General features: G+C 37.1%; 3 protein-coding genes and 1 pseudogene across 6 annotated transcripts in view; 2 read left to right on the top strand and 2 right to left on the bottom strand.

Moving 5' to 3' along the window:
- Positions 1–693, top strand: part of LOC127447163 (TP53-binding protein 1-like) — a 31736-nt gene extending 31043 nt beyond the window's left edge. For all 3 annotated transcript variants that reach the window (XM_051708792.1, XM_051708800.1, XM_051708784.1), the window contains one exon: positions 409–693. In XM_051708792.1, coding sequence (XP_051564752.1) covers positions 409–584 — 176 coding nt within the window. In that variant the 3' untranslated portion in view covers positions 585–693. The remainder of the gene's footprint in view (positions 1–408) is intronic.
- LOC127447293 (gamma-tubulin complex component 4-like) lies at positions 689–12725 on the bottom strand (annotated as a pseudogene).
- LOC127447257 (protein CDKN2AIP homolog A-like) lies at positions 12717–18725 on the top strand. 2 transcript variants are annotated; one of them, XM_051709023.1, is made up of 4 exons: positions 12717–12830; positions 13400–13646; positions 13755–13876; positions 15349–18725. In XM_051709023.1, the coding sequence occupies exons 2-4, from the start codon at positions 13402–13404 to the stop codon at positions 15918–15920; spliced, it is 939 nt and encodes a 312-aa protein (XP_051564983.1). In that variant the 5' UTR covers positions 12717–12830; positions 13400–13401; the 3' UTR covers positions 15921–18725. The 2 variants fall into 2 exon arrangements, with proteins under 2 accessions (XP_051564983.1, XP_051564991.1); XM_051709031.1 differs by having other exon boundaries at positions 12721–12839.
- On the bottom strand, positions 18143–20461 carry LOC127447276 (cocaine- and amphetamine-regulated transcript protein-like). Its single transcript, XM_051709054.1, has 3 exons — positions 20229–20461; positions 20028–20111; positions 18143–19323 (listed from the first exon to the last, which is right to left on the bottom strand). The coding sequence occupies exons 1-3, from the start codon at positions 20391–20393 to the stop codon at positions 19216–19218; spliced, it is 357 nt and encodes a 118-aa protein (XP_051565014.1). The 5' UTR covers positions 20394–20461; the 3' UTR covers positions 18143–19215.
- Positions 20462–24151: the final 3690 nt, after the last annotated feature.

Genomic DNA, 24151 nt, shown 5'->3' with positions numbered 1-24151 from the left:
AATTTGAAAGTTAAAGTGGAGATTGACTGAGCAGGGAGGAGAATTTATTGTAAAAAATGGTCTTAAATATTGATCTGTTTCTCACCCACACCTATCATATCACTTCTGAAGTCATGGATTTAACCATTGGAGTCTTATAGATTATTTTATGCTGACTTAAAAATTTTGGCACCCATTCACTTGCATTGTATAGAGCAAAAGAGCTGAAATACTCTTCTAAAAATCTTCATTTGCATTCAGCAGATGAAAGAAAGTCATACACATCTGGGATGGCATGAGTGTGAGTAAATGATGATAATTTTTGTGTTAACTATTCGAAAAGTTAATTGGTGTACCTTTTTATATTAATTTATTTAAGTAGTGATAAAGGTAAACCATGTGGAATAATGTGTAAATTGTCATTAACAGACATTCCAGCTGTCAAGTTTGACCTGGCAGTGACTGCATCTCCTTGTGAGGAACTGAAACATGTGGCCAAGGACATTCCTGTTGTCTCTCTGGAGTGGCTGATCCAGAGTCTGATCTGTGGGAAGTGCCTCGGCTATGACAGTAATTCTGAATTTTGTCACAATCGGTCTACATAAATCACCCCTCTGGTGTCTTCTCACTTGTCTTTTTAACCGTCCTCCGTGTTTTAGTGCATGCGATTTACTGTATATAGTTTTTATTCAATAAAAAAAAATCGTGATTGTTTCACTTGTCTGTTTTATTTCACAACAGCGATTACAAACAACGTGATATTTACAAATGTTACATGTTCACGTTTGAGAAATATTACTTAAAATGGTCTATGCCATTTTTGCGTGCACAGCAAAGACATGAACAGTGACGAAATGAGAAGAGCCCTACAAAATAACAATAATTTAATTCACAAATCAAAACAAGTATTGAAATTTACATTTGTTTTAATAAGCGGAAATGGACACTTGTGTTATGTTTGCATCTGGGATTTTCAGCTTTATAGCCCAAAACTGCAAGACAACAAGTAACCCAACATTAGTTTAAATGTGCATTAATCAGGGTACTACACTACTGCATCACTCATACTTACCTTCCCAGTGTGCCTCCTGCCTGGGTATAGTATTTGTTGTAGTCTAGGCGTAACAGCAGCTGAGCCAGGTCAGAGTTTATCTGGTGGTTACGCACACTGGAAAGAATCTTGAAGAGCAGGAATGACTGATGACTAAAACCCTTTAGAGTACAAATATAGCAACATCATGTAGTAATGCAGTATTACATTTAATAACAATTTCAAAATTGTCTCACACAATCAAAGCTACCTTAACAAGAAGATCAAGCTGGGCGGCTCCTCTTTCATCCAGAGGCCCAAGGTACTGACTGACCAGGGAACAGAAGTTGTGACAGAGATCCAGAATCTCATTCAAACAGTGAAAAACCTGGAAGCAAAACAAAGTTAATATTTCATCACATCGCAGAATGCAACCTTTTCAAAATCCATTACTTGAATAAATAAGACATGGAGATGTTTGTTCTGGGCACTCACAGGCTTGAGCAGAATGAAAGACTGTGCAAGGCCATTGCTGAGAAAATGGCCATGGGCCAGTCAGATGCTCTCAAAGTCTTGGGTAGAGTTAATTTGTTGCAAGAGCTGAGACAACTGGGACTCCAAAACATCCACCTAATCAAGAAATGCCAAAATAATTATCTAAAATATCAATTTTTGTACATAAAAAAGAAGAAATTTTTGTATAGTCAGATGCTGCATCCCAATTGGCATACTATCCCTCCTAAAGAGTATGCAAGATTAGAATTAATGTCCCAAATTATAGTATGTTGTAAATAGGAGCTTGGATTGCATACATTATCCAGTGGATTTTTAAAGTATGTATCAGTGCATGCTTTAAAAAAAAAAAAAGGAAAAAATGGTGAGCAATGTGAGGCAGAAGCTGCCACCCCAATGTATGAACCTAAAAGTTAATCAATTTAAGCTAAGGATTTTCTGTACTTATTAATGCTTACATGCATTAGTTTACCTAACAATGCACTAAGGGGGTGTGTGGCATCAAGATGCAATTTTTTATATCCTAATATATAATATATCCTAATACTTAAGTACTTTCTTACGAACAACTCAAAAGTATTACTTTCCCATCACTAGTGAAGTACGCATTTTAATGCATTGTAGAAGTATGCAAATAGGGAAGCAGGCTTGGGAACAATGCAAGTTAAGGTAGAACCTGAAGGTAATACTAAAGGTTGTCCACTAAGAAGGCCATATGATTGCGGAGTCTCCATTTAACTGCATCTGTCTAGTTTGATTGAAGATGCGTGTGCTGCATCTGTAATGCCCAGCAGTGCTGCAGTTCTGACTGAACTCGACACACACTCAGCAGGTAATGGAACACTACGTTATACCTACAATTAAGCCAAAAGTCTCTAATAAAGAGCACTATAAAATGCAGGCTGTTGTGTTCATACTGTTATTAATGTATGTATAATACTAATATGGCACAATGACCTACTTTTCCAAAACAGCAGGGGTGAGAAGAATATGCAGTGGCCATTGAACCTTGTAAGCCAATCCCAGAGCAGCCCAACCAGTGGGAGGAGCCTCACAAGGTGAACTCTCCTGAGGTGGTGTGGAGACCTCTCGATTCCCTGAAGCCTCTGCAAGCAAAGTTATCCTTTTATTGTGAAATGTATTAAATACATGGATGGATATGGGGAGGGTCATAAAAACATTTAGTGTGCAGGCAATACCTTTGCTTTCTTTCCCTTGGTAGTCTATAGTGAGGTGCAGGAGAGGCAAAAGATTGTCATTGTCTAGCAGCACTCTGTGAGCTGCTTGCTGAAATGCCACATTGACATTTTTTATAAATTTAATTTATGTACTAATTTATAAAACAAAAGATCATTGTTCATTCATAAATGCATTAACTAATGTTAGCATATCCAACTTTCAATTTTAGAAAATGTATTAGTATAAGGAGTGTACTAATGTTAACAAATACAACCTTATTGTAAAGAGTTACCAGTAAAATAATTACCATGTTCAGTAACTGCAGACGGTGGGGTTTTCAGCATTTGCTGAGCTAGGTCAATAAAGGCCTGGTACAGTTCGCCACGCCCCAACAAGTGAAAGTCCTTTATAATCTACAACAAAAACATAATTATTGTATAACCAAAAACATGTGCATGACACAGTAAATCAGCAAATTGCCCCCCTTACCTTGAGCTGTCCCAAGAGATCAGATTCCTCTACCATCAAAGTCCATAAGTGCTGAAATACAGTATATACAGATATATATATATATATATATATATATAACCCACCAGCACAAATGTATCTGGACACCTGATGATGTTTTTGGTAGTGCTGTTAGTGTGGGTGAATCTCACAAAGGCATGCCCAAAATTATATTTTTATATAAATAAAATAAAGCGTGTACTATTATAGGACCATAAAGATGTTTTGTATTGTGACATTACAATTAAAATATTATTCATTCTCTTTAACATGTTGGGATGTTTTACTTTGTAATTTGTTTGTAATTAGCTTTTTCTCAATGATTGTTCTGTTTATTTATTTATTTATTTATTGTCTTTTACTGCAATGCAATAATGAGAATCCTGCTGTCAAGACACTACAATTTATAATGCTGTATAAATACTTCACAAATTCAACAAAATACCTCTATGGAATTTGACATGACAGTGATTAGAAATGGGAGGAATAATAAACATTTCTCGATGCCAAAAATTCTATTCTAAAATCTATATGCAAAATATATTTCCCCTGTTTTTATGTCAGGTTGAAATATGATCCAGACATTTTTCCTGACAATTCTCAACAGGCTTGGTGAGATTCACTTTTGTAAGCACTATAACAACCTCAGCAACTGTGCTCCGAATGCCATCAACCAGATTCACAAAGTCTACCAGACTAAAGAGAGGCTGCTGCAAACATGTCCTCCTTGTGCTTCAGTATGGATCCTGAGCAACCACATGAGGGCAGTGTTAGAACAGAAAACCATCACAAATACTTCAAGATCTGACCAGCAGCTGCAAAACGGCCACCCACTCACCGGCTCGGGATGGGCTCTGGTTGTGATTTTCAAACATTTGTACTGACTCCCCAACGAAGAGAATTTTTTTCAGCTACTCAAACAGGAATGTATGAGGTAAGCATCTCCACACGCAAGGAGAACTGTTGCAGGGATGGTGCGAGCGTATTCTCTTCCTCAATCAATCTCTACATAGAGGGACAGTAATGAACAGAAGAGAATTCAATTCTATTAAATGCCATAAATATTCATTATACACATACATAGGCAACACTTTACAATAAGGTTGTATTTATTAACATTAGTAAATGCATTAGGTATCATGGACGAACCGTGAACAATGTTTTTACAGCATTTATTATTATCTGTAAATGTTCATTTCTAAAAGTACAATTGTTCATTGTTAGTTCATAATGTATTAACAAAGTTAACATATACTGTACTTATATATTTTGTAAACTGAAAGTTGTATATGTTGAAATGAACATTAACCAACATTAATAAGTGCTGTAAAAGTATTGTTCATGTTAACTAATGTAGTTAACGAATGTTAATGATTATAACCTTATTGTAAAGTGTTACCTATACATACAGTTGTGCTCATAAGTTTGCATACCCTTGGAGAATTGGTAATATATGTACCATTTTTAAAGAAAACATGAGTGAGCAGGCAAAACACATTTCTTTTATTTCTTATGGGATTCATATTCAACTGTAGGTTATAACAGAATGGCACAATCATAAAACAAAACATGGCAACAAAGAAAAAAATGAAATGACCCCTGTTCAAAAGTCTGCATACCCTTAGTTCTTAATACTGTGTATTGCCCCCTTTAGCATCAATGACAGCGTGCAGTCTTTTGTAATACAGGTGCATCTCAATAAATTAGAATGTCGTGGAAAAGTTCATTTATTTCAGTAATTCAACTCAAATTGTGAAACTCGTGTATTAAATAAATTCAATGCACACAGACTGAAGTAGTTTAAGTCTTTGGTTCTTTTAATTGTGATGATTTTGGCTCACATTTAACAAAAACCCACCAATTCACTATCTCAAAAAATTAGAATATGGTGACATGCCAATCAGCTAATCAACTCAAAACACCTGCAAAGGTTTCCTGAGCCTTCAAAATGGTCTCTCAGTTTGGTTCACTAGGCTACACAATCATGGGGAAGACTGCTGATCTGACAGTTGTCCAGAAGACAATCACTGACACCCTTCACAAGGAGGGTAAGCCACAAACATTCATTGCCAAAGAAGCTGGCTGTTCACAGAGTGCTGTATCCAAGCATGTTAACAGAAAGTTGAGTGGAAGGAAAAAGTGTGGAAGAAAAAGATGCACAACCAACCGAGAGAACCGCAGCCTTACGATTGTCAAGCAAAATCGATTCAAGAATTTGGGTGAACTTCACAAGGAATGGACTGAGGCTGGGGTCAAGGCATCAAGAGCCACCACACACAGACGTGTCAAGGAATTTGGCTACAGTTGTCGTATTCCTCTTGTTAAGCCACTCCTGAACCACAGACAACATCAGAGGCGTCTTACCTGGGCTAAGGAGAAGAAGAACTGGACTGTTGCCCAGTGTTCCAAAGTCCTCTTTTCAGATGAGAGCAAGTTTTGTATTTCATTTGGAAACCAAGGTCCTAGAGTCTGGAGGAAGGGTGGAGAAGCTCATAGCCCAAGTTGCTTGAAGTCCAGTGTTAAGTTTCCACAGTCTGTGATGATTTGAGGTGCAATGTCATCTGCTGGTGTTGGTCCATTGTGTTTTTTGAAAACCAAAGTCACTGCACCCATTTACCAAGAAATTTTGGAGCACTTCATGCTTCCTTCTGCTGACCAGCTTTTTAAAGATGCTGATTTCATTTTCCAGCAGGATTTGGCACCTGCCCACACTGCCAAAAGCACCAAAAGTTGGTTAAATGACCATGGTGTTGGTGTGCTTGACTGGCCAGCAAACTCACCAGACCTGAACCTTGGTATTGTCAAGAGGAAAATGAGAAACAAGAGACCAAAAAATGCAGATGAGCTGAAGGCCACTGTCAAAGAAACCTGGGCTTCCATACCACCTCAGCAGTGCCACAAACTGATCACCTCCATGCCACGCCGAATTGAGGCAGTAATTAAAGCAAAAGGAGCCCCTACCAAGTATTGAGTACATATACAGTAAATGAACATACTTTCCAGAAGGCCAACAATTCACTAAAAATGTTTTTTTTATTGGTCTTATGATGTATTCTAATTTTTTGAGATAGTGAATTGGTGGGTTTTTGTTAAATGTGAGCCAAAATCATCACAATTAAAAGAACCAAAGACTTAAACTACTTCAGTCTGTGTGCACTGAATTTATTTAATACACGAGTTTCACAATTTGAGTTGAATTACTGAAATAAATGAACTTTTCCACGACATTCTAATTTATTGAGATGCACCTGTAGTTGTCTATGAGGCCCCAAATTCTTGCAGGTGGTATAGCTGCCCATTCGTCTTGGCAAAATGCCTCCAGGTCATGCAAAGTCTTTGGTCATCTTGCATGAACCGCACGTTTGAGATCTTCCCAGAGTGGCTCTATGATATTAAGGTCACGAGACTGTGATGGCCACTCCAGAACCTTCACCTTTTTCTACTGTAACCACTGGAGGGTCAACTTGGCCTTGTGCTTAGGGGTCATTGTCGTGCTGGAAAGTCCCATGCGCAGTTTTCGTGCAGAAGAATGCAAATTGTCTGCCAGTATTTTCTGATAACATGCTGCATTCACCTTGCCATCAATTTTCACAAGATTCCCCGTGCCTTTGGAGCTCACACCCCCCCCAAAACATCAGTGAGCCACCACCATGCTTCACAGTGAGGATGGTATTCTTTTCACTATAGGCCTCTCCAAACATAGCGCTTATGGTTATGACCATAAAGCTCTATTTTGTTCTCGTCACTCCAAATTACAGTGTGCCAGAAGCTTTGAGGCATGTCAAGATGTTGTCGGGCATATTGTAACCAGGCTTTTCTGTGGCATTGGTGCAGTAAAGGCTTCTTTCTGGCAACTCGACCATGCAGCTCATTTTTGTTCAAGTATCGTCGTATTGTGCTCCTTGAAACAACCACACCGTCTTTTTCCAGAGCAGCCTGTATTTCACCTGAGGTTACCTGTGGGTTTTTCTTTGTATCCCGAACAATTCTTCTGGCAGTTGTGGCTGAAATCTTTCTTGGTCTACCTGACCTTGGCTTGGTATCAAGAGATTCCCGAATTTTCCACTTTTAATAAGTAATTGAACAGTACTGACTGGCATTTTCAAGGCTTTGGATATCTTTTTTTTAATTCTTTTTTCATCTTTATAAAGTTCCATTACCTTGTTTTGCAGGTCTTTTGACAGTTCTTTTCTGCTTCCCATGGCTCAGTATCTAGCCTGCTCAGTGCATCCATGTGAGAGCTAACAAACTCATTGACTATTTATACACAGACACTAATTGCAATTTAAAAAGCCACAGGTGTGGGAAATTAACCTTTAATTGCCATTTAAACCTGTGTGTGTCACCTTGTGTGTCTGTAACAAAGCCAAACATTCAAGGGTGATTTCTGTTATCATTATGATTTAAAAAGGAGCCTAACAACTAAGTGATGATAAATGCCTTCATATGATCACTATCCTTAAATAAAACATGATCAGTCATATTTTCAAAATCAATGCCAAAATTTCACAATTTCTGCCAGTGTATGCAAACTTTTGAGCACAACTGTATGTTTGAAAGTGAACAGACTCACAAACACATTTATACGTTTCAAGTCTTTGAAATCACCCCAGACATAGAGTGGGGTTCAAAAGTCTGAGTCCACTTGTGAAAATGCATTTATTTTGCATTTTTAGAATGTTATAAAACAATTGTTTACTTATTATATAATATAGAGTGAAAAGTTTCTTGCATGTGAAGAATTTCTTTGTATGCTATATCCTCTTTTGCTTTAATGACAGCATGAACCCAAGCTGGCATGGACTGATCCATGTCATCCCAGCATAATGTAAGAATGTTCCATAGAGCATCTTTCAGTAGAAGAAAGGAAATCTGACGCTTTGTACAAAGGAGTAAATATTGTCAGTCACAAATTTGCTTATTTGATTAGTGACCAACTGTAAAAACTGAAATAGCATTTTATCCAGCTTATGAGGATTTTTGAGTCACAGATACAATGAAATGTGAATTACTTTGCATCTACATAAAAATAAATGTTAGACCAACAATATCCCCCCAAATGTTGTCCCAACTAGCCTAACAGAGTTGTCTGAATGAACAATTTTATACTGAACAATGTTGGTGATTTGCGAGATCCTGGCATGCATTGCAACATAAATAAATTATGCAGTTAGTTTTATAGGCTTTTTTTCCCTTCTTTTGCTGTTTGCTGACTTTATTTATGCTGTTATTGTTGTTTTTGTTGCCATTGTTAGTCAGTTGTTGTGTGGTGATGTTAGGAGCTCATCTTTTAACGTGATGAGGTTTGTTGATTGTCACCGTTATTGATGTTTGTGTTAATGGTTGTGTGTCAAACAATTGGACTGCCTTGTCTTGCAAGATATACCTCTTTTCAGAGGCAAAAATTGCAGTTAACTTCATGTAAAAGTAATTGAAATGGTGACAAAATGAAAATTCTCATATTACAAATTGATAGTTGGCTGAACAAGAAAATAGTAGTTCTCTCAACAAGAAATTTTGCATTTAGTGAACAAAAAAATTCACATTGACCAAACAAAACAATGTTACTGAGGACAATTATTAAACAGTTGTTGAGAGAACTCAAAAATCTTGCCATGATTTTTTAACATTTACTCAACATTTTTTTTTCTTTTTTACAAGAGAAGAATCTGAAATATTTCTTATTAATTTTCCATTGTAACATTTGTTTGTTCAACATTTTTCAAAATCCTTAAATTTCTGTTTATTTCCAGATTTAAATTAGATTTTAAATCCCAGATTACTAATGTGGACTAAGACATTTGAACTCCACCATATGACCCAGCCCAAATCACAGAATCTCAGAAGTGATTTTCAAGTCCTTTGTGACTCACCAAATCCTGCAGCTCACGAAGCTGTTTTCCACTCAGCCCTCCTATACCCAAGTCCTCCTCCTCTAACTCCTGTGCAGCTGTGGCTCTGCCCACACTGGGGCCCTGCTTGACAAAGAACTCCTCACTCTGAAACAGCAGCAAACTGTGCAGCATCCACGCAGCCAGTTGCTTATACATCACACCATGGCACACCACAAGAATCCTGTGCAAAAACAAGACACCACTATTAGAAGAGTAAAAATAGAATTGAATGTGTTTTGTCTTATGCCATGTGCACTGAATTTTCATATAAGGATTGGCTTTTTCTTTCTTTCTTTTTTTCTTTTGTTTTGAGATGTGAGCTCACTTTTCTAAGGCCATCCTAACAGGAGGCAGTCCTCCACAGCGGTGCTTAGAATTTGGCAGCCGTGAATCTGTTGAAGGGAGGAAAAAGAAGACACAGTTTCCATTCACTGTTCACTAACTCCACATTAGTTGCACCTATCAAACTACCAACCTTCTGAGATTGAGTCTCCACAACAACCATTACAGATGGGAAGATAAGCTGAAATTAAGAATAAAAATGGGCAAATTAGAACAATATAGAACAACAAATAATAAATAAAACAATTCAGCGTGATTAAGTTTCAGCGGTTTAGTGGGTGCAGTTAAAAAAGTGCATATTTTCATTACCTGCTCCAGCATGTAGTTTACATGAGAAATGGAAAGGTGTGGCTCACCAAGAAGCTGCTGGGAAATTTTAAAGCTTTAATATAAAGTAGAGCTGCACAATTCTTTTTTGCTTAGAATAAAGATAATGATTATTTTACGTTACAGCACTGTTATTGTTAAAAAAAAAAAACCTGCTAAAAAGTGTTAAACAAAAGTGCATTAAAAAAAGGACTGAACCCAATCGTATTCTAAGTTGCTTAATTGAAGTAAAAAGCAAAACGAGATGAAAAAAAAAAACTTCATAAACAGTTCTATGTTACCTTGGTGTTGCACTCGTAAATAAATAAGCTTAAATATGCTTTAAAAAACACTCTTTAAATTAAATATTGTGTAGATCCCCCTCATGCCGCCAAAACAGCGGCAACCCACATCTCAGAATCGCATTCTCCTCACCACATTTGTACAGAGCGGTTATCTGAGTTACCGTAGACTTTGTCAGTTTGAACCATTCTGGCCATTCTCTATTGACCTCTTTCTTCAACAAGGCGTTTCCATCCACAGAACTGCCGCTCACGGGATGTTTTTTGTTTTTTTGGCACCATTCGGAGTAAATTCTAGAGACTGTTGTGTGTGAAGATCCCAGGAGATCAGCAGTTACAGAAATACTCAAACCAGCCCATCTGGTACCAACAATCATCCATGCGATTATCTAAAAAGCCAATCATGTGGCAGCAGTGCAGTGCATAAAATCATTGCGTTTTCCTAGTTTATTCAGCATCTCGTGCAGGAGTGCTGTTTTGTAGAAGCCATATCAAGTTAAAAAGAACTTCACCCTTTAAAAATGTGTCTCAAAGTGAATTCCAAAATTACATTTGACCACCTTACAAAGGCATGCCAAGGGAACGTTAACATACATAGCTGAATCGTTGTCATTTAGGATTAAGATAGTGTGGGTGTCTGAATCGATATTGCGATCTTTTAACGATTAATCGTGCAGTTCTACCTTAAAGAGGTCATGACATGAGGAATAAAATTTTCCTTGATCTTTTCACATGTAAGCGGTCACTGTACTATAAAAACATACTGTAAGTTTCAGAACTCAAAACTTCCTCCTTACTGCAAAAAGAGCATTTGTTGAAACCAAGCTGCCAAAACAACTCGTTCTCTACTTCCTCCACATTGTGATGTCACACTTTGGTTGACATTTTCATCTGACCGCCTCCACAACAACACATCAACACCTTTAACCTCCGTAGCCCTGCCCAGTAGCGGTGAGCAGTGAGATGGCAAAGAGAGAGCAGGTCAGTCAAGAGCAGAGAGCCAATCAGAACAGTGTGCATTTACTGTCACATTTTAAAGGAGAAGCAGCACCAAAACAGTGTGTTTCTGACAGAGGGTCAGAATGAGGGTGGGAAATTATCATGTTTTACAAATATAGTGCATTCATGAAGTATTCAGACCCCTTCATTTTTTTCCACATTTTGTTGTTGCAGCCTTATGCTAAAATGCTTTAAAAAAAAAATTCACATCAATCTACACTCCATACCCCATAATGACAAAGCAAAAAACACATTTTTGATAACTTTGCACATTTATTAAAAAGAAAAAACTGAAATATCACAAGTATTCAGACCCTTTGCTATGACACTTGAAATTTAGCTCAGGTGCATCCCATTTCCCTGGATCATCTTTGAGATATTTCTACACTTTGATTGGAGTCCACCTGTGGCAAATTCAATTGATTGGAATTTTAGCATAAAGCAAACAAGACATAACAAATGAAGGGGTCTGAATACTTTATGAATGCACTGAATATGACTGTCTTTTGTGCAAAAAACTTTACTAAAATTATATGTGAACCTCAATGAATATATTAAAATAATAAAAAATGCATGTCATGACCCCTTTAAAAGCACCTTAATAAATACTCCTAATGTCAAACCTCTTCCTCAAGGTCCAGTAAAGCTTTTCGATAAGGCTGCAGCATAGAGTTCCGCCCAGTGCACAATGCCCGCAGGTAAATACCATGAAGCCCAGACTTAGTCGGCTGACTGGAGTAGTGTTCCTGTGAGACACCGCAATCCATAAAAACATGAGAGGATAATATGAGAAAAAAACACTTCAGCCCTCATCTGACCATGTTATTTGCAAAATACTGTACATGCAGTATGGGGACAAACTGCCTGTTGGTGGACATGACCTGTGTGTTGCTCTATGAATTCTGTGAAGCGCACATAGTCAGTGCCCATTTTATCGACTGACGACAATGGTTTCACTGGGGTGGAGAAACAGCAGGTCCTGGGACAACTGTGATGAGCAATACTACTTGAAACTTATCTCATTTTATGTTAGAATACCACACATAAAAATGTACCATGGTGTTTCCATGTTTTTTGGACATGTTCCTTGGTTATATACCATGGTGTTCTTTGAAACACCTTGGAATACCATGTAAATGCCTTGATAAATGAATATGGTAATCATTCAGGATGGTATATATCAAAGTACCATGGTATTGCCATGTTTTGGGGCATGTTCCATGGTAATGCATTACCTTGGTACCTTAGTTTTTATGGATTTCTACTCTGGTTATACAGTACCACATTATTCTGTCAAGTCCCTTGAAGTGGAATGTAAATACCATGAAATGTGTATATGATAATCATTAATGATCATGATGATATCACCACATGGTTCTGCCACGTACAGTGATTTGTTTTAGTAAGGGACATTATCATAATCATAAATTGATTGAAATTGACAAATTAATTGAAATGCATAGCCTGCATAAAAATACCTGCAATCCATTCCTTTTATTCCAGGTGAATATTGTTCCAGGATATCCGCTCAATGCCAGCAGCTCGTGGATCATTGCGAATGAATGAATATCACGATAATAAAAAATATAGATAGAAACTTCACATCACATCACATCACATCATTGATATTTTCACACCGCCAAAACTCTCGTCTCATGTTGATGACGCACCCCAAGCTCGACCAAGGAAGCACACTGGCAGTTCCACCACAACATTACAAATAATCCTATTTTATTATATATAGTTGATGAGGAGTGAACGGAGGGAATATCTGTAGAGGTAAACATTGTACGTTATCTCTCAATTAACTGTTGCAAACTTTCTTGTTTTTGCACTTGCCGTTTAATTTAGCATCATATATATATATATATATATATATATATATATATATATATATTATTTGAGTCAGCGCTGACTCTATAAAATAAAATTAAAGTTGTCATTAGAGCCATGTAAATCCTTACAGTTCGTGCAAAACGTAAAAACTTAATTGCTTTAGTAATTACAACGTGATGAATAGCTTAGCCAAACTATAATAAGCAATGCGATCTCAAATACGGAAGCCCCGAACCGCAAGGTGGAAAAAACAAAACACTGACCACACTGAGGTTAAGTTACGATGCTACGCTATCCTGATATAGTCTGCAACGTTAGATACTTTGCCAGCCATTGATGCACTGTTTGCATTTCTGTCGCTGAGTTACAGGGCTAGATTTACAGCCCTCATGGCCTTTACACACAGTTTGGTTGTGATTAAAACAGGTGGCACACTTTGTGAACATATGAACGCCAGAATCCTCAAACTGAGTTGTTTAACTCTATGCGTTGATTATTCTGTGTGGTTTTAGTGATGGCGGAGGGGAGAGGAGGAGACATCGTCTCTGAGTTCCTCGGTCAGAATCCCCACCTGGTGAACTGGGTGGAATCATTAAGAGGACACTGTGAGACAAATAAACAGTGGAATGCCAGAAGAGAGTTTGTCCTGCGCAATATGGAGATCTTCCCAACCATCCGCCCTGGGACCCCAAGTCCTAGTTTGGACAGGCTACTGTCTCTGTCCATGGTTTGGGCCAACCATGTGTTTCTGGGCTGTCGGTAATTATCATTTCATGATGGACTTTTTTTAATTAGCTGTACTTTTACTTTTTATTTCATAAATGGCATATTTGTTAAAACATCGGTTTGTAACTGTGGTTAATGCAGATACCCACAACCTGTAATGGACAAAATAAATGAAATGGCAGAAGGAATCACTGTGAACGAAGCCCCTGAGCGAAAGACTAGAGATGAAATCATGGGGAAAACAAAAAGACCTGCCGCCTCAGGTAAAATGGACTGAGATTTGTTTTTAATTTTTTAAATTGATGTTATTGAGTTCAGGCAATAAAGATTACATTAAAAAAACAGGTAGTGATGACCCTGAATGCTGACTGGTCAATGGAACATTCCAGCCTTAGTGAGAAACTGTATCGCCTAGCAGAATGATGGGACATTATAATCTAATAATTACAATTGCTGTATAAAATCATGTTTTTCTACTTTTGTGGCAATAATATTTTTGTTATGAAGGAACCATTTTATAAAAGCAAAAAGACACTCTAGGCGGTGGTATATTGTGAATATAGTCATGGCTGAAGGGGTTGCAGGCCCTCTTGTACTCCTTATTACTTAAAGGAATATTCCGGGTTCAATTCAAGTTAAGCTCAATCAACAGCATTTGTGGCATAATGCTGATTACCACAAAAATTTATTTTGACTCATCCCTCCTTTTCTTTAACAAAAAAATAAAGAAAAAATCTGGGTTACAATGAGGCACTTACAATGGAACTGTAAAATTTTTAAATACCCACTGTTTCAAAAGTATAGCCAAAAGACGTAAACAATATGCGTGTTAACCTGATTTAAGTGTCATATAGTCACTTTCTAAACTTTTCTGTGTAGTTATATCCAATTTTTAACTTTGCTGCCATGACGATGTAGCAGCGTAAACCCAAAAACAACTTTACAATTTAAACAGCTTTACAGCACAAATAATACACAAGTTTTAACAGTAGAATTAATGTAATTGTGTTTATAAAATTATAAGCTTCACATTTCTGCCTTTAAACCCTCCAAAAATTGGCCCCATTCACTTCCATTGTAAGTGCATCAGTGTAACCTCGATTTTATCTTTTTCTTTTTTTTTTTAAGAAAAGGAGGGATGGGGGCCTGGGTAGCTCAGTGAGTATTGACGCTGACTACCACCCCTGGAGACGTGAGTTTGAATCCAGGGTGTGCTGAGTGACTCCAGCCAGGTCTCCTAAGCAACCAAAATTGGCCCGGTTGTTAGGGAGGGTAGAGTCACGTGGGGTAATCTCCTCGTGGTTACTATAATGTGGTTCTCGCTCTTGGTGGGGCGCGTGGTGAGTTGTGCGTGGATGCCGCGGAGAATAGCGTGAAGCCTCCACATGTGCTACGTCTCCGCGGTAACGCGCTCAACAAGCTACGTGATAAGATGCGCAGTCTCAGATGTGGAGGCAACTGAGATTCGTCCTCCGCCACCCCGATTGAGGCGAGTCACTACGCCACCACGAGGACTTATAGAGTGCATTGGGAATTGGGCATTCCAAATTGGGGAGGGAAAAAAAATAAACTAAAATAAACAAATAAAAAGAAAAGGAGGGATGAGCCGAAATAAATTTTTGTGGTAATCAACATTATGCCACAAATGCTGTCGATTGAGCTTAACTTGAAATATTTCTGTTATTATGTCACAGAATGATTTGCATCACTGATTTACTCTAAATTTACTTTGCAGTAGTGGCTGCTGACTGCCAGGTAAAGAAGACTAAACCCAGTGATACTGACCTTAAAGCTCCAGTGAGGAGTGTTGGGCATCCAGCTGCCAGTATTGTGAAATCAGGCCCTCCACCAGGGGCTCCCGCAGAACACCAGCCCTTTTTCAACCGACTCTACAAGGCTGTTGCATGGAAGCTTGTGTCAGCGGGTGGCTATGGCCCCAACCTTGAACATTTTGAGATCTTGCGCAGTTGTGTGGAGTCATGCAAGGCCAGCCTTAGCTGTGTGTTCGTTCCACTCAAAGACATTCCTGACCTGCCCTCGGGATGTACCCAGAAAGAAGGCCAGGTATGTGAACTGCGCTGCCACACCGTTTACATAGGCACAGGTTACGGACGTGATGAGTGTGCCGCCAGGGCAATGGCCTCCAAGGAAGCCCTCAAAGTATTTCAAGGGCAGAAAGTGACAGTGAAAGTTTGCCGCCGCAGGTTCAGAGGACGAGACGTCGAAGATTTGGTTCTGCTGGATGAACAGCTCAGGGGTCAAGTCTTTCCACCAGCTCTCATCTACCCCTTTCAGGGAGACCAGTAGAGTTCCATTCTGCTGGAGTTTTACCAGGGTTACTGTTAAATATTAAAGTTGCTGATTCAGTTGTGACAGCCTTGGAGATCCTTGCTGCAGTTTCCGTTGTTTGCTTTGTTCAGAGTTCAGTCATGCTACATGCAAGTCTATGGTCTTTCAGAATGGCACTTTGAAGAAGGATGTAATAGTTTTCTTCAATAGTTAAAAAGGGATATCAAAAATAGTGAGAGCCAGTTTTTTTGTCCCAAAATGTTTGTTATGATTTGTGGTTATCAAGGTTAGATAAGGATTCTTAGGGTTGTTAAACATCCGTAACTGCGGTTATATTTTAGATGTTTGAAGTGGTTTGAAAACCTGTTGATTTAATTAGTAAAAGATTCAAAAACATTGAATAAGATTTGTTTTATTTATTGCTACAAACTTACATTGAGATTATACGGTTTGCAGATGACAACCTGTTTGAAATGGAATATATGAGTGTCAATTCAAAAGGATGTTATTCACAAGAGTAAATCTGGGATTTGTTTACTCTGATTATGTAGCTCATCGAATTTTTGCCTCCCCTTTAAAATCTAAGAATTTTTTTTTATTTATTCTTTTTAATACAACCTATCACAACAACTTTCCTGTACATACATTGTCACAATAGTGGGTTACCTTGTTAATTTTTTTTTGTGGACCATTGGGCAAAGTTGTTGAATGTTCAAATAAATAGATAAAAAAGTAAAAATGCCATCTGTTTAAAAATGTTAAATGTGGGAGCAGAAGTATTGAAACCAGCAAAGAGTAAATTTATGGTTTACTTCAGTCTAAACTTCACCTGTGTGTTGCCTTGGGTCCAGTTTCTATACTAGATACTCTGATTTCATATGAAGATTTCATATTTGTATTATATATATATATATATATGATATGTTTTTGCTAAGACATTTCTATCTTTTAGATGAACAATTGCTGGATTGCCAGTCCTTTTTTTTTTTTTTTCTGATTATACTGTAGTACTTACGGTCTACAGTACACAGTATTTGTTTGTTTGAGTGATGGATCAATTCTCCATTTCAGAGTGTAAACACTAAAAGGATCAAATAAGATACAGCCATAGTGTTTATGTTTCAATTTAATTATCAGTTATTGTAGTACTTTGAGTACAAACGGTACATAGTCTCAGAGGTATTTTTTTAATCTCTTGTAAATACATTGAGCAGATTTAATTCAGTTACCTTGAGCAAAGTACATCACATACAGCTCACATTAACATCACATGTAATAAATTTGCTTTAGGACCTGGAATTTAATTAAAATTGCCTAATTTTATAGTCCCTTTTCATTTGACAACCGACTGAAATCCAAATATTAAATGGCTCAAAGGGACACAGACATTTGATTGGTGTTGATGTTAAAACACTTTAAAATTAGGCCCCAGCATATGCGTCATTTCCAATAAGAAGAGATGTGTTAGACCTATTTCTGGCATATTTTGAATCTCTTTTATACGTCAGGCCCTTTAATGAATGTGGTGTGTATGGAAGTTTAGCTATATTAAATGGGTGGTTAACCTGGTTTAAATGTTGACAAAACAATTCATAGGCTATACCTAAACATTGATGCAACCTTGTTTTATTAATCAAAAATACTTCATAAGACAGTTTGTAATTATGATTGTGGTGGTTGAAAAAATATAAATGATTCCAAAGTGCCCACAAGCATCAGCAGACATGCACACCCCAGAGTTCTCCCCAGCTCTTTTGTTAGCAATCTGTCAAATATTACCAAACATAAATGAACCTAACAAGGAGTGAAAGCACACATTTGGGTGCAGATTTTGATTGACAGGACAGGGAATTTGGGTGTGATTTGCTGCTTGGCTGCATGTTGGACTCAGCCTCACAGGCAAAGCTAATCATGGGACAGCGTGTACTATCTGCTCTTTTTCACATCCTCTCTTATGAGTCAGGAGACATTTGTAATACAGAAATGTCACAAATGTTATGCCCTTTTTATAACTAAGCTGTTCAATGCATACTGATCAAATGACATGTGTAAGACAATCAAAAGAAAGAGAATGACAAGGAATTGTTCAAATCTCTACAGTGATGATATGAGATAAAAGACAATTCCTTTAAGATGGTGTACAGGGGATAAAAGTATATTAATAATATAGAAGTATAGTGAGGTCATCAGTTCATCAAATCTAACATGCCCATTAAAAAATGTCTTCACTCTTAACAGTCTGAATCAAGACTTGAAGTTTTAATGTCTTACATTTATAAATAATAGTTTACATAAACACATTTAAGCTTCAAGGTGACAAAAGCTGACCCAGGTTATAACATAATATATTGCCCTTAATATCTTAGAAATTCTTTAAGTTCATTATAGTGTAAATGTCTAGGTAGATAGATGGGTACTCCTGAATTGTAATCTGGTACTGATTACAAATTACATGACAAAAATTGTAGTCAGAAATGTAATCTATTGGATTACATTTTTAAGGTAATCTAATCTGATTGCTTTCGGATTACTTCTGACCTAACTCTTGTTTATTTGATGTCACATTTATTTGAGTAGGATAAGCCTGTACCATTGATAATGTTGCTTAAGTGCATTAAAGAAAACGCTAAAATATGTTAATTGATATGATTTTTTGGTGTGTTTTACCTACTATTTGACCATTTCTGAGTAAAACGGACACTTAAAATGTTGTTACTCTGGCAATTTTGTTATTACAAAAACCTTCCATGTGTGGTAACAGATCAGACCAGCTGTATTTGTGAATCAGCATCATAAACCCAAAAAGGAATCAGTTATGTACAATTTACTGCCTTGGCCTGATTATTATGTAATCCCTAACAAAGCAAATGTAATCTGATTACACGTATTTTAAAATTGAATTTAATCTATTTACATGTACAACATTTTTGTAATTTGATTATGTAATCCAGATTACATGTATAATTTACTAAAATAACTTGTGTCCTGCAATTTTCCTGCAACCAGTAGCAATAATGTTTCTTATAATTAAAAGAATACTTTTCATGTGCATTGAAAAAATGAATTTATATGGCATCACAAAGATTTTTATGACACTAGGAAACACACAGACTGCCTTAGAAAACAAAAGTACACACAATTTATCCAGGTTGAATTACACTTCACAGGCAGCAAATAATTGAATAATCTTTTAAATTAATCTGTTCTTATGTACTTCATAATCATAAAAATAGAAATCACATAATGTATAAATATCTTTTGTATCCGGATGTTTATATTTCCAATTCATGTTCCATCTTTATGGCTGTTATGTTTACAAGCACTTCAGCAAAAAGTAATTACAAAATGCTCCACGTGGACAGTCACACATTTTGCCAATTCTTGATCCTTTCCTGATGGCGCATTGCTCCCCAATGTCGCACTGATGTGAAAACAAAGCATCAGTGTTAGACAACTGCATGCCCAAATATGCAATTAATTTATAGGTAAGCAATTCACAAAAATTATGTCATGTGGTATGGTTGTGTAAATTACAATTCTGATTTAATGTAAATGTGATTAAATCATAGGCATCACTAGACCCTTTTTTGGAGGGCTTCAGCCCCCCTAAAATTAATCTCAGCCCCCCTAAAAATATTTGACTGCAATCAGCACGCAAGTGTTTTGAACAGCTGCAGCTTTTTGTTTCTTTTCTTTTTTTTTTTTTAAATAAATGTAAAATAAAGAAAACAATATTATTCGAATGGTTCTTTAAACGGTTTCATTTATATATATATATAAATATATAACTTTATAAGTGTTTATTATAGAAAATGACAATGTTCTGAATGAATATTAGCTGGCTATCTTGAATGATATAAACACAGTATATAAAAAACCACTATCTATGCTAAAGAGTGGAATACATTAAATATGCACATCTAATAGTGTTGTTGGGGGCTGAGCCCCCCTAAGATTGAAATCCTAGTATCGCCCCTGGTTTAAATAACAAATGTGTTATTTTGAGTGTACAAAAAAAACAAAAACAAAAAACAGTTTTACTCTACTTACAGAGCTGATATATAATTAGGACTGTACCTTGTCAAGTACCAGATAAAAAGTATAAAGATCTTGCTTTGTACTCACTGTGGGAACGCGCCCAAACTTCTTTTCCCAAAGTGAGATTCGTTTACTCTGCAGTTTCTCCAAAACATCATGCAAAGCCCCGAGCTGTGTAAACATGTTAGCATGTAAATTAGTCCTACAGTGCAAGTAAATGTATTTTGATCCTTTTTTATTATTTATTTTATTTTTCATAAAAAAGACCCAGGATTATGCAATACTTACGAGCTGCTTTTCGTTGGTCAAATTTGGGTCCTTTGGGTAAAAATCTCTCAAAGCTCTCGTTTCCAAGTCAGATTCATTGTCAAAGTTGTCTATTTCAGCACCGTTGACGAAGGAGAGTAGCACGGCGCATGCTATCGCTGTTGTCCAGAGTTTGGAGCTCTCCATTGTCAAAGCCGAGAATGATTCAAGTTAACACACACTTCCCGCGGTCCAATCACTTTATATCTGCTCCACTTGAGAGACCACTCACTTCATTCCTTCTCTTGCTCCACCTTATACATTGATTTTTGTCCATGCGTAATAAGGACGCTGACGATGACTCATTGCGTAAAGTTGATGTCCACAACAAGAGAAAACAACATCTCAAAACATTGCGTGTGAACGAATATTATGATTCTTCTTCTTCTTCTTTTTTTTATTTTTTTAATTTTTATTTTTTTATCATTTTAGAAGACGTCGACATATGATTTGCCCTTAGGCTACACTGAATACATCATTAAAGGCAATTATTAAACTGATACCAGATTGCTTTTCAAGCTTAAGATTTTCACATAACAAAAAATAGGGAGCAAGTTGTCACACTTTTCAATCCAGTGGAGTCTTATAGCTAGGTTGATATAACATTTCCACCATTAATGTCCACACTGAAAACATTGCAAACCTGAAAAATGGGCTTCATTTGGTAACATGTGATTGAATTGAACTGATTTGATTCAAATCACAAATATTATTAAACGTGTCTAAATCAACATTGGTTATACCAACAAAACTAATTTTAAGTGTGAGATCAGGTAGAAATAGCTACTTAAGTTAACAATCGCAAGGTACCACTTTTTTAGAGCAGGTAAAATGATACAGTTAATTTAGCACACTTTGACCTTTTGTGACAAGGTACTGTCGCACTATATTGGGTAAGCTGTAAAAATGGAACCAAACTAGAATTAAACAGTCAATTATGAAATGTAAATGTAAAAGTAAAATGTGAAACACATACAAATATTAAACCAATGGAAAAAAAAAAAAAATGTACATTTAAAACACATCCTGCCCCAATAAAAATGTGACATCTTGCCCTGACCTTACCTTTATGAAAAATACCATTGTACTGAGAACAGCTAAAACAGTCTTTCATTATTTAGATGACCTTGCCTTGTTTACCCAACAGCTATAGCAAAATATGATATGAATTTATAGGATAGAGTTCACAAAATGTATTCAAACATTTTGAATATTTTAACCCTTATGTTGTGTTCCGGTCATTTTGACCCGGGCGCCTTTTTTATCAATATTTTTCTTTTCTTAATCCAACTGGAATAAAATTCCTTGACTTTGTTCACATATGGTATCTGAAAACACAGAAAATACAAAACCTGTATTACCCATAATTACAAAAAATAAGTTGTTAAAAAGATCTCATGCAATATCTTTTGATAATATATGCAATATTAGAGATTTATAAACTATCTTAGAGGGCCGGTCATTTTTGACCGGGAACACAATATGTGTTAGCACAAAACAAACAGAGCGCAAGGGTTAGTTGAGAGTGAGATGTTAAACTAGGGGTTTGAATCCAACATACAAAACCACTGCTAGAGAAAACACACATTTGTGTAATTGGACTTTTGACTCAAAACCTTACAATTACAGAGATAAATGTTAAAAGATAAATTATGTTTCCTGCTGGTAAATGCAAGACAAACCATCACTTTGATCAGATCTGAGTTGCTTCATGAGGATCTATTGTCATATAGAAGCAGGAATCAAATCAAATTTTTCTGACTGCTCTGTGGGCATGAGTCATATCATTCCAATTACTATGTATTATTGCTTGACAGAAGCTTTTCCCTCAGCACAGTCTCGTATCTGTTTATTAATACGACCACAGTCGTGGTAGTTTCGCTCACCATTCACGTCAAACGAGCGCTATTTCATCTTTTTCCCAGAAAAATTGTTCAATTTGTCCCAGGCAGACAGTTCATAAGCATGCATGTCATTTGAACAGTTTAACACCAGCAACATTTTTCATTTTTCACGGTCATTACTCAGAACTTTTTCCACACTGCTAAAATAAGGCCCTGAGGGTGTCATTCCTGTCACAACAGTGTAGACCATTTCTGAAGAGATGATTACTGGAGAGGACAGGGTTGCCATTGGGTTTCAAATCCAGACCAAGTGTGAGAATTGCTGAGAGGCACATAACCTAAAATACACTGTCAGCTGCAGTAGCCCAAGCATAAGCATTGTTATAGTTGTGCATTCATACTTTATTCACAATATGACATGACAGTTTGTAAATGGTAGTTTGCTGTAATCTTTCAGTATGGTGAAGGTTTGCCACCCTCTAATCAGGTCTGGAGTTGAAGAAATCTCCCATACTCAATATCTCCAATTTCCTCAACAAAGCCGGTTTGACAGCTTTTAATAAAGAATCTCACCTTTAAGTTCCCATTTAGATAATTGGCCTCTGAAAAAACAATGTTTCCCTGAGCCACTAAAGGAAGCTGTGTGTATATGCAGCAAAAAGAAAAGTGGGTTTTTTCCTTTGAAGACAAATCTCATAGAGGAATCACCGGTGTTGTGTGGGAGAGATCGGAATTCGTTATCTGCCAGACTCATCTACGTATTCCTTCAAACTCTAACAAGATCCTGGCAAATTTGTTTCGGTTCAAAGATGTATTCTCACTCCTTTGGCTGGTGTGTCGATGACCTCCCATTATTTTCCTCTCTTGTTAATCCCCTTGAGAGACTCTAGTTTCTTGAGCAGGAAAGACCTTCTGTTGGAATTGATTTTGTGTGGGTGTGTGATTTCTCTGTGCTTTCAGGTGATCAAGTTAAGTGCATTACAACCTTTTTTACCTCTCTGGTAAGGTTTAAAATTGGGATTGCACTAAGAGCAAACATACTTATTTATGCATGTGCCACATCAAATTGGTGGAATCACATCAAGTCACATTTACAAGCATGGAGGTTCATTCAGATTATTGGACACAGCACTGAAATAATGCTTTCCTCAATTCTTCTCCATTTTCATATTTGTTTTGCAGGATTTATTCTGAAGTGTCTGGGGTTGTTGTTCCATTTACCGAAGATGCTCTGCCATTCAACAGTGTTTTTGGCAGTTTATTGCAATTTGCAGTTCTACAAATCATTCTATGATGACCTGGATGACTGAAAATAAATTGAAAGTAGATACAGAGTGGGCTGAGAATTTTACAGTCACATCGAACCTGGTTTTGACTGTAAAAGGATGATTAAAAAAATTCAGGCAGTTTCAGGTTGCCCCAGAGTAGCTGAAGAGCTTCAGCATAGCAACAGGGGGACTCACTAAACCAGAGATAAAGAGCTGTGTATACTGGCAGTCAATTACTCAGAGGGCGGCAACACTTTTCCAGAGCACCCTTGTTAGTGCTGGACCCTTATTTGTCAACAGAACAACAAAGACTACCTATTATGTCAAGGGAAGGGAGGCAACACTGAGACCCAAAACACAAGAACATGAACACGAGCACAAAAGTCTCGCTACACACAGCGTTTAGATTGCCAAAAACCCAAAATGGAGCCGATAAATGGGGCTTGAGTCAGTTAATGAAGCTGTGAAGTGGTCAGTGGGTAATGGTAGATGTCAACCTACGGAGAGACTCACTGAATCAGGTCACTTCATTGTCAAAGACTATCTCACGTGTCAGTGGCAGCCACACTCCAGTCCACTGATTGGATTAGTCATTAGGCTAACAGCGACGGTTTTGCCCATAAGTGTGTTTCCTCTCACAAGCATCAATGTTCTATGTATCCTAGAAGAAAATCCAACACACTCAAGATTAGTCAATGTCAAGCTTTGCCATACACTCAGGATCAGCAGGTTAAGAGCCCAGATGAGAACAGTACCAGCAGGGTTTTGTAAAATTCTGAAGCGACATCTGTGT

This window comes from Myxocyprinus asiaticus, chromosome 1, assembly GCF_019703515.2.
Source record: "Myxocyprinus asiaticus isolate MX2 ecotype Aquarium Trade chromosome 1, UBuf_Myxa_2, whole genome shotgun sequence".
Taxonomy (NCBI): Eukaryota; Metazoa; Chordata; class Actinopteri; order Cypriniformes; family Catostomidae; genus Myxocyprinus; species Myxocyprinus asiaticus.
This window is presented reverse-complemented; position numbering and strand designations above follow the sequence as displayed.

What these genes read in the sequence shown, in the direction of transcription:
- LOC127447257 (XM_051709023.1), top strand. Translation starts at nt 13,402, where the DNA reads ATGGCGGAGGGGAGAGGAGGAGACATCGTCTCTGAGTTCCTCGGTCAG. An exon ending in CATGTGTTTCTGGGCTGTCG is followed by an intron (nt 13,647 to 13,754) that starts GTAATTATCATT and finishes TGGTTAATGCAG; the next exon opens with ATACCCACAACCTGTAATGG. An exon ending in AAAAAGACCTGCCGCCTCAG is followed by an intron (nt 13,877 to 15,348) that starts GTAAAATGGACT and finishes TTTACTTTGCAG; the next exon opens with TAGTGGCTGCTGACTGCCAG.
- LOC127447276 (XM_051709054.1), bottom strand. Translation starts at nt 20,393, where the DNA reads ATGGAGAGCTCCAAACTCTGGACAACAGCGATAGCATGCGCCGTGCTA. An exon ending in TGACCAACGAAAAGCAGCTC is followed by an intron (nt 20,112 to 20,228) that starts GTAAGTATTGCA and finishes ATGTTTACACAG; the next exon opens with CTCGGGGCTTTGCATGATGT. An exon ending in AGTTTGGGCGCGTTCCCACA is followed by an intron (nt 19,324 to 20,027) that starts GTGAGTACAAAG and finishes TTTTCACATCAG; the next exon opens with TGCGACATTGGGGAGCAATG.